The sequence below is a fragment of the Chrysochloris asiatica genome, unplaced genomic scaffold, assembly GCF_000296735.1.
Source record: "Chrysochloris asiatica unplaced genomic scaffold, ChrAsi1.0 scaffold00138, whole genome shotgun sequence".
NCBI classification, from domain to species: domain Eukaryota; kingdom Metazoa; phylum Chordata; class Mammalia; order Afrosoricida; family Chrysochloridae; genus Chrysochloris; species Chrysochloris asiatica.
The window spans coordinates 3000046-3010432 of record NW_006408656.1 but is presented as its reverse complement, the minus strand read 5'-3'; the positions used below and the strand labels follow the sequence as shown (position 1 = coordinate 3010432).

The following is a 10387-nucleotide window of genomic DNA, read 5'->3' as shown; positions in this document are numbered from 1 at the left end:
TGCCAAAGTGGCAGCATCAATGGGCTCAAGTGTGGCAACAATAGGTTGGCCCATGATTGGGCAGTGTTTCGTTCTGCTGTGCATAATGTCGCTATGAGTTAGTACCGAACTGATGGCACCCAACAACAACAAACAGCATACGCAAAACATTGAGTTACACTGGAAACATCAAAAGACAACGAAAGGACTATACAGTCACTGTATCAAAAAAATTAGTCGAAATGCAATCATTTCAAGAGGTAGAATATGATCAAGAACTGAAAGAAGACATCTTAGCAGCACTGAGGCTCTAGGGGTTACTGACAGGTTACAAACTAAAATGTTTCAACAAACTGATGCTGCACTAAAGCTACTCACTCATCTATGTCCTACTGATTGGAAAAGATCCATTATTTGTGCCTATTCCAAAGAAAGGTGATCCAACAGAATGCAGAAATTATCAAACAATATCATTAATATCACATGCAAGTAAAATTTTGCTGAAGATAATTCTAAACTGATTGCAGCAGTACATCATCTGGAAGCTGCCCAAAATTCAGGTCAGGATCAGGCGAGGATATGGAACAAAGCATATCACTGCTGACGTCAAAGGGATCTTGGCTGAAAGCAGAGAATACCATACTCTGAAAAGGCATTCGACTGCAAAATGGACTGTAACAAACTATGGATAACATTGCAAAGAATGAGTATTACAGAACACTTAATTATGCTCATAAGGAAATTGTACATAGACCAAGAGACAGTTGTTCAAATTGTATATAGACCAAGAGACAGTTTAAACACTGAATGGTTTAAAATCAGGAAGGGGAGCGGGGTGGGGCACAGGACATATAAAACAAGGAGCAGGCACCATTCTTTTGTTTCTTGCTGTAGCAACAAGAATGGGAGTGCCCAGAACCTTGTCTGGGAGTGTGATGCCACGGATTGTCTTAAGAAAATAGCAGACAAGCCAAACATGGGAGAAATCACCAGCTTCAATAAGGCCAAGCTGAAGAAAATGTAGACACAGGAGAAAAACACCCTGCCTACCAAAGATACGAATGAGCAGGAGTAGCAGAATTATAGAAATTTCCTAATTTTGGAGGATTCTACCCCCTTACCCCACCTGACCCCACCCCCAGTCATCTATGAGACCCCAGTTACAATGTGGAGGAAGAGCCACCTGCAAGATGGACACAAACAATAAGCTGCATTGTGAACCTGTGCACTCCACGCTGATATTACCCATAGGTCTGCAGGTCTCTGAAAGGACTACCAAATTCTTCAGTTTGTCCTGAGATATTATAGAAAATTATTTGCATGACTAATGAAAATAAAATACACTTTGTGGCAAAAAAAAAATTAAGAAACGTGTACACCAGGATTGTATCCTTTCACTACATTTATTCAATCTGTGTACTGAAAAGGTAATCAAAGTAGCTGTATTATATGAAGAAGAATGTGGCAACAGAAATGGAGGAAGAGCCACTAACAGCCTTCAATATGCAGATGACACAATCTTCCTTGCTGAAAGCAAAAGACTTGAAAGACTTCCTAATGAAGATCAACCACTACAGCCTTCAGTATGGATTATGAACAAAAATCCTCACAACTGGACCAATACTGAAATAACATCATGATAAATGAAAAAAAAAAGATTGAATGAAGTGTCAGAGATTTCATTTTGCTTGAATACAAAGTCAATGCTCATGAAAGCAGTAGATAAGAAATCAAATGACATACTGCACTAGGCCAATCTGCTGCAAAAAAACTCTTTAAAGTGTTAAAGAACTAAGATGTCAGTTTGAGGACAAGATGCTCCTGACCTGTCGGTATTTTCAATAACCTCAAATGCATGTGAAAAGTTGAACAATGAATAAGGATAAGGAAGTCCATAGAAGAATTGATGCATTTGAATTATGGTGTTGGAGAAGAATATTGAAAGTACGATGGACTGCCAAAAGAAAAAAAATTTGTCTCGGAAGCAGTACAATCAAAATGTTCCTTAGAATTGAGAGTGGAGAGACTTTATCTCTTGCACTTTGGACATAATTTCAGGAGGGACTAGTCCCTGGAGAATGACATCATGTTTGGAAAAGTGAAGAGTCAGTGAAAATGAGAAAGACCCCCAACAAAATGGATTGGCACAGTGGCAGCAACAATGGGCTCAAACATAAGGATGCCAGAGGACCGGGCAGTGTTTCATTCTGTTGTGAACAGGGCCACTAAGAGTCAGAATGGACTGGATAGCACCTAACAACAACAACAACAATTGCCTCAGTGGTGCTAGAGATCATCAGTACTCTATCCTCTCCCTCTCTGTACCTAAGACCTTCGTAGACTGGACTATTACTCAGCTTTCTTGTCTCCAGACTAAGTAACACTACTTCCTTCCCCCTTTTGTGACAACTCTGTGAGAGAACTAGGGCTGAGAAGAAGTCAGGGAAGGGGTTTGTGCCAGAAAAGAGAGAGAAAAGAAACACAAATACATAAGCTAAAGCATTGGAAAACATGGGAGGTGGTGGGTAGAATGTATCACAGAACTATCCTCAAAACAGGAAACCCATTGCCTTCGAAACGGCCACCCTGAGACACAGGCAAAAGAAAACTCAGAGACTCCAGACCCATGGAGTCCCCTCAGCAAGGCACCTAAGGAACTCCTACCTCAGATCCCAGTAGCCCCCTATTTCTGACATGATATCTTCCATTGTTCAATCAGGACAGACCCTTACTGGACTAGGAAGAGTGACCCAGGAACCCAAGTTGAGGGTACAGGGTAAAGTAACATATACTGCTCCACTTGGAAAGGTTTCCAGGGTCATCCCCTAGCCCATGATAGTTTAGGCAATCCCTCTTCCTCTGAAAGAGCCTTAGCATCTCTAAGATATGACACTGGAAGAAAAATACGGAGGCCTGCCCCTAAACTCACCTCAAAGTGTCTCCATCTACAAGGATGTGCTTGAACCTCTCCTGATATCGGAAAGCCCGGACTTCTCGAATCTCCCGGATCCGCCGGCGCCAATTCAGAAACCGGTAGTGCAGGTTGAGGTCATCCATCTTGTTCATGAGAACAAACCTGCCAAGGGGGTTAGTAGATTGAGGAGGAAGCAGGGCTCTAAGCAAAGTACTTCAGCCTGATCAAACCTCAGTGTGGGGAAAACACTGGACTTGGAGCCAGGGGGATATATTGAGTGCAATTCCCACTGTCAATCTTTCATTCAACAAATGATTACTGAGCTCCTACTATATGTACTGTCCTAGGAGTCCTGGTATGACACCTCAGGCAGTTTGAACCATAAGGTCAGTGGTTCAAACCCACCAGCCACTCCTCGGAAACCCTATACAGGGTCACTATGAGTCGGAACTGACTCAATGGCACTTAACAACAATGGGTACTAAGTAAAGGAACCCTGGTCGTGCTGTGGTTAAGTGCTTGACTGTTGATGTTAATCTCAAACCCACCCACTACTGCACCTCAGGAGAAAACTGTGGCCATCTACTTCTGTAAAGATTCCAGTCTTGGTTTAGGTACAAAGGTTATGGCTATTTACAAGATGAAGGGAATCCTGTTCTCATAGGACTGTCATTTAGTTGCAGGGGTTGGGGAGAGAAGGATAATAACCAGACATGGCAATTTTAAACAGTGGAGAAAAAAAGCAAGGGAGGAGGAAAAAAAATCATGGAGAAAACAACCATAGAGAGCTACTACAGGAGTCCTAATGTGGTTCTGTGGGATAAGCACTGGAATAAGCTTTGAGCAGTGGTTCAAACCCACAAGCTGCTCCTTGGAAGCCCTGTACAGGGTTGCTATGAGTTGGAACCAAATGGACAGCACGTAGCAACAACAACTTTGGAGAAAGTGGACAGAAAAGGCCTCTCTGAGGTGACACTGGAGTTAAGATAAAAAGGAGCCAGAAATGTAACAACCCAAGTAAGAGTATCCAGGCAGAGGGACAGCCAGATCTTGGGTGGGGAGGCGTATGGCATAGAAGTTTGGTGGCTAGTGTGTAGGGAAAATGGGACAAGAGATCTAAGAGTAAGATGGGGACAGATCATGGCCCTCCCTACAAAACATGAAAACCAAACCAAGTCCACTGCCATCTAATCAATTCTGACTCATAGTGACCCTATATATGATTTCCAAGACTATGAATCTTTACAGGAGCAGACAGCCTCATCTTTCTCCCACGGAGCAGCTAGTAGCTTTAACTGATCATGCAGTTAGCAACCCAAAGCCTAACTCACAGTGCCATTAGGACCCCTCACAGACGATCATGAGTTCGGAATTTATTCCAAGTGTGATGGGAAATTTTTGGAGAGTTTTGAGCAATGACATAACATATCTAATCTAACTGATGTTTAGAAAAAAAAAATCATTCAAACTGCTGTTTGGAGGACTGAACATAAGGGAAAAGGGAAAAGTGGGTGAACAACTAGAACTTCTTGCAGTTTTCAGATGAGATGACATCCACTAAGATGGTAGCATTTAGATGGAAAGATGAAGAGATGTGAGATATGTGGGTACTGAAGCAACCAGCAGGGCCAACACATGAATGAATGAATATTTCCTGGGAGCCAAAAGAGACACAAAGGTGAGGGGCTTTTTTCTTCCCATCTCAAAACTCCTGAAACAAGGCTACCATTAAGCAAGGCCTGACAGTGCACTGCACACACTGTAGGTACTTAGTAAGCAGTGGCTGGGCTGAATGGAACACCTATACAGCATTACCATCCTTCTACCGCAGCTACAACCCACATCCACCATGTGGCCCAGAAGGGTGAGCACCTAGGAAGCAGTCCCAGAACTCCCTCTTGGGCGCTCAGACAGGGCTTGACCCCAGACCTACCGGCATCTGATTACCCAGAACCCCACAGTCTTGGCACTAGCGAGTGGCGGCCGCACTGGGTCCCGCCTCCACCCCAAACAGCTCGATCTCTCAGATGAGACCTGGGGGTCACGGGGCTCCGGCCCGTCACTGTTACTGTGTCCAGTCTCCCCAGGCCCTACACCGGGCCAGGAACGCCCCGGGGAAGAAGCCAACGACCAGAGCACAAGGCCCTGCCCCTGTCCCCCGGACCCCCGCCTCCTGCTTCAGGCTCCTGGGAGACCCGAAGCCTCCGGGACCCCGCCCCCGATCCCCGCCTACCGGGGCCTCCGAGTCCTCCTCATCCATAGGCCTCTCAGCTCCGCTCACTAGCTCTTCGGCGGCCGCCACCACACACATCCGGGTCCCCGCCCTTCCTACGCTCTTGAGTCCCGCCCCTCCCCTTCCATCCAGGCCAATCAACACTGGCCAATGATGACAGGCGTCTGGAGAAACCAATTGGAGGACACAAGCAGGGTCTGGGGCGCGGCCCGGTGAACCGGGTACCTAGCGCTGGGTAGGGTCTGGTAAACCCGGGTGTAGGGAGAGAAGTAGGAGGCGTCGTGGCAGTGCGGGCGCTGCTTTGGGTGCCCAGGGCACAAAGAGTGGGTGGCCAAGGGGCGGCTCCTGCGCTGGGCGGGACAGGTAGAGAAGGTCACTATGTACTGAAAAATACTGAGTATTTCTGGGATGTTCATTCTGTGCCGGGCGTGATGCTAAACGCTTTATAGGAGTACCCTTTTAATCCACTCAACAACCTTATAAAATAAATCGTATCATCTCCTTTTTAGATTAAGGAGCCTGAGACTCGGAGAATTTAGGCCTGTGTGCATAGTTATTACCATGCATATGCTTTATATTCTCCCGAGCTCTCTGGCGTCCATTTCCTGTCACCATTAGTTCATTCTGGGAAGGACATTGTAGCTATCCCAAGAGGAACAACTCATGCAAAAGCACAATGGCTTGAAGTAGCATGCATAGAAACAGGTGGTTTGGTGTGGCTAAAGAAAAGTTAGACTAAGGTCAAGCTGTGGGGAGGCAGGGTACTAACATTTATTGAGCACCTACTAAAATGTGTTTGTCTTGTTTAACTTTTTATTGTGAATTGCTCTGGTAGCGTAGTGGTTAAGAATCGGGCTGCTAACCTCAGGGTCAGCAGTTCTAAACTACCAGCTGTTCCGCGGGAGAAAGATGAGGCTTTCTAAACTACCAGCTGTTCCGCGGGAGAAAGATGAGGCTTTCTAAACTACCAGCTGTTCCGCGGGAGAAAGATGAGGCTTTTTGCTCCCGTAAAGATTTACAACCTCGGAAGGAACCTGAACCGACTCCATGGCACATAACAACAATTGTGAATTGAGTGAAGGTTTACAAAGCAGTTCATCAGTTTTACATTCAACAAATCAAGTACTTTGCTTCGTTTCAATGATTGCATCCCCTCCATGTACCATCAGTTAACAGCATTTACCTTCATTCACTTTAACTCTTGCACTCCTCCCTGTATTTCCTGCTGCCTTCATCTTTCCTTTGCCAACCTCCCTGTCATACTTGTTAACATGTGTCTACCCTCTTGTTGTTGTTGTTGTTGTTAGGTGCCATCAAGTTGGTACCAACTCATAGCGACCCTGTGCACGACAGAACAAAACACTGACAGGTCCTGGGCCAACCTCACAATTGTTGCCACGCTTGAGCCCATTGATGCTGCCTCTTTGCCAGTCCATCTCGCTGAAGTCTTCTTCTTTTTCTCTGACCCTCCACATGTGAATAATTTCCTTCCTCCCCCCATAACCATCATAGAAAGTATCACTTAGCAAGAAAATTTTTTCTTTACTTTTTACAACAGTGGTCTCATACAATATATCCTTCTGTGATTGGCAAATTTCACTCAGCAAAATGTCCTCCAGGTTCATCTAAAGTGTGTTTATTGCCATTCTGGAGAATTTGGAATCCTAGAATGAGGACAGTCTTTATTTTTCTGATCACTGAATCTCTTTTCTGGATAGAAAATGTTTCCCTTTCTCTGTCCTTTCATACCATGTCATATAGCACTTATAGTTTTCATTTCATTCTTAAAGTTGCCTATGTATGTAGATCTGCTTCTTTTCTAGACTATAGATTCATTCAGACTCCAGGGCCTACTCTATACCTTGTTGTTGTTGTTAGGTGTCATTGAGTTGGTACCGACCTATAGCAACCTTATGCACAGCCGAACAAAACACTGCCCGATCCTGGGCCAACCTCACTACTATTGCCATGCGTGAGTCCATCGATGCTGCTATTTTACCAACCCATCTCCTTGGGGGTCTTCCTCTTTTTCTCTGACCCTCCACCTTACCAAACATGATATCTTTATCCAGAGACTGGTCCCTCATCCAATCAGTCGTCCAGCTAGTTGTCTTTCAAATTTCTTGGCAGCGATGAGTGAGTGCCTCCTGTGTTGCCTCACTTTCTTGAAAGATTTCAATTTTTATTCTATCAATTCCTGGTGCCTTGTTCTTTGCCAATTCCATCAATGCATCTTGGACTTCCTCCTTCAGTATCATTGGCTCTTGATCATATGCTACCTCTTGAAATGGTTGAACATTGACCATTTTCTTTTTGATATTTAAAATACTGGTAGCATAGCTTTCAGAATCATAGCAACACACAAGCTACCACAGTACAACAAACTGACAGATGAGTTGTGGATTCTATACCTAGTACTCTACAAATACTGAGTGAAAGGGAAGCCATCATCTCCTGTACCATGAACTGCTTGGCATAATGGAAATAAGTGTATGGGAAATAGGGAAACCTGGATTAGAGAACCAATTCTGTGTGTTAGAAAGTTTTTGGTGTTCTCATCAATAAACAAGAATTCTTGAGGCATGTGTTCTTTTGGCTCCCTTCCAGTCCTGATTAGATAGCCTTGAATAGTTACCCTTCCCAACTTATTTCCAGCACCTTCTAGTTCCATTCTTTCATTGCTTCTCTCTTCTATCTCTTCTTCCTGAGCTATGAAAAAACACTGAGCCTCAGTCCAGTTCTCTCCAAAGGACTGGCCAGGGCGGTTCCCAGAGTCATGGTGGCCATCCCTGGATCTCCTGACTCCTCCCAGAAGTTAATCAGCTGGCTAGTTGCTGAGATGGAGAGAGAGACATCAAAGAGTTTTTGATGGTTGGTGACTCCACTTGGGATCTCATCATCCTCAAGTTCTAGGTGTAGTGGGGCAGGCCTTCTGGATCCCTTGATCCATTGACATTTTCAGGACCACAGTTGTAATTTGTGTTTTGCATCTACATGTATTTGACTAAACACCTATTTTGAAATATTAATGACATAACATAAACTGTACATATTTAAGGTGTAAATTTTGATATGTATGTTGCTATTGCTGTTAGGTGCCATTGAATACATTCTGACTCATAGTGACCCTATGTATAACAGAACCAAACACTGCCCGGTCTTGTGCCAACCTTAAAATTGTTGTTATGTTTGAGGTCATTGTTGCAGCCACTGTGTCAGTCCATCTCATTGAGAATATTCCTCTTCTTCACTGACCCTCTACTTTACCAAGCATGATGTCCTTCTCCAAGGACGGACCTCTCCTGATGATGTTTACAAAGTACATGAGATGAAGTCTCACTATCCTCACTTCTGAGAAGCATTCTGACTGTACTTCGTTCAAGAAAGACTGTTCTTTCTTCTGGCAGTCCATTATTCAAAGGCATCAATTCTTTCTGTTTTCCTTATTCATTATTCAGCTTTCATACATATAAGGTGTTTGAAAATACCATGGCTTGGGTCAGGCTTGCCTTTGTCCACAAAGTGACACCTTGCTTTTAAACACACAGTCAATAACTTTGCATAGTCAGTGAAACACAGGTAAGCATCTTTTTGGTATACTCTGCTTTCAGCAAAGATCCATCTGAGATTAGCAATGATAACTCTCATTCCTCATCCTCTCGTGAAACTGGCTTGAATCTCTAGCAGTTCCTGTTGTTATACTGCTGCAACTAACTGTTTTAATTATCTTCAGCAAAATTTTACCTTTTGATATAATATTAATGATGCTGTTAGATAATTTCTGCACTCTGCTGGATCATCTTTCTTTGGAATGGGTAAGAATATGGATCTCTTCCAGTCAGCTGGCCAGGTATCTGTTTTCCAAATTTATTGGCAAAGACAAGTGAGCACTTCCAGCATCGCATCTATTTGTTAAAACAACTTAAGTTAGTCGTCTATCCATTCCTGGAGCCTTGTTTTTTTGCCAATGCCTTCAGAACTGCTTGGGCCTCCTCCTTCAATACTGTTGGATCTTGATCATTTGATACCTCTTGAAATGACTGAACATTGATCAATTCTTTTTGGTACAGTGACTCTGTGTATTCCTTCCATCTTCTTTTGAGGCTTCCTGTATCATTCAATAATTTGCTCAGAGAATCCTTCAATATTTCAACTAGAGACTTTAATTTTTCTTCAGTTCTTTCAACTTGAGAAAGGCTGAGCATGTTCTTTCCTTTTGGTTTTCTAACTCCTGGTCTTTGCACACTCCATTATACTTTACTTTGTCTTCTCCAGCTTTCCTTTGAAAGATTCCATTTATTCCTTTACTTTAGCTATTCTATGTTTCAGAGTCTTTTCTGACATTCATTTTGGTCTGTTTTTCCTGTGTTTTTATAGCCATCATTTGCTTTCTTTATATATGATGCCTTTAATGTCATCCCAAAACTCATGCGGTCTTTGGTCAACTCAATTCTTCAGATGGTCTCTAAATTCAAGTGGACTAAAGGAGCTCTGGTAGCGTAGTGGTTACGAATCGGTCTGCGAACCTTAAGGCCAGCGGTTTGAAACTACCAGCCGCTCCGCGGGAGAAAGATGAGGCTTTCTACTCCCGTAAGGATTTACACCCTCAGAAACCCTGTGCAGGGTCGCTATGGGTCGGAACTGATTCGACGGCACTTAACAACAACAACAATACTTAAGGTAACGTTTTGGCTGTCGTGGACTTGTTTTAATTTTCTTCAGTTTCAACTTGAACTTGCATATGAGCAACTGATGGTCTGTTGCACAATCGGAAACTGGCCTTGTTCTGACTGATTTCTATCATTTATTTCCACAGATATAATGAGTTTGATTCCTATGTTTTCTATATATAGTTGCCATTTATGTTGTTGAGAAATATTTGCAATGAATTTGTCTTACAAAATTCTGTCATGTGATCGCCAGTGTCCTTTCTATCACCAAGGCCATATTTTCCAACTATAGATCCTTCTTTGTTTCCAATTTTCACATTCTAATCACCAGTAATTAACAATGCATCTTCATGCCACGTTTTATCAATTTCAGACTGCAGAAATTGGTAAAAATCTTCAATTTTCTCATCTTTTGTATTAGTGGTTGGTGTGTAAATTTAAGTAATAAGTTGTATTAATTGGTCTTCCTTATAGATGTGTGGGTATTGTCTTATCACTGACAGTGTTGTCAGTGGTAGATCTCGAAATGTTCTTTTTAATGATTAATGTGACAACAATTCTCTTTAATTTGTCATTCCTGGCATAGTAGAC

The 10387-nt window shown here is 43.1% G+C and overlaps 1 protein-coding gene across 1 annotated transcript in view; it reads right to left on the bottom strand.

Moving 5' to 3' along the window:
• The window catches only part of SPRYD3 (SPRY domain containing 3), a 21633-nt gene extending 16404 nt beyond the window's left edge, over positions 1–5229 (bottom strand). The window contains exons 1-2 of the mRNA XM_006869981.1: positions 5127–5229; positions 2909–3055 (exon numbers count right to left, since the gene is read on the bottom strand). Of these exons, the coding sequence (XP_006870043.1) occupies positions 2909–3055; positions 5127–5149 (170 nt within the window). The 5' untranslated portion in view covers positions 5150–5229. The remainder of the gene's footprint in view (positions 1–2908; positions 3056–5126) is intronic.
• Positions 5230–10387: the final 5158 nt, after the last annotated feature.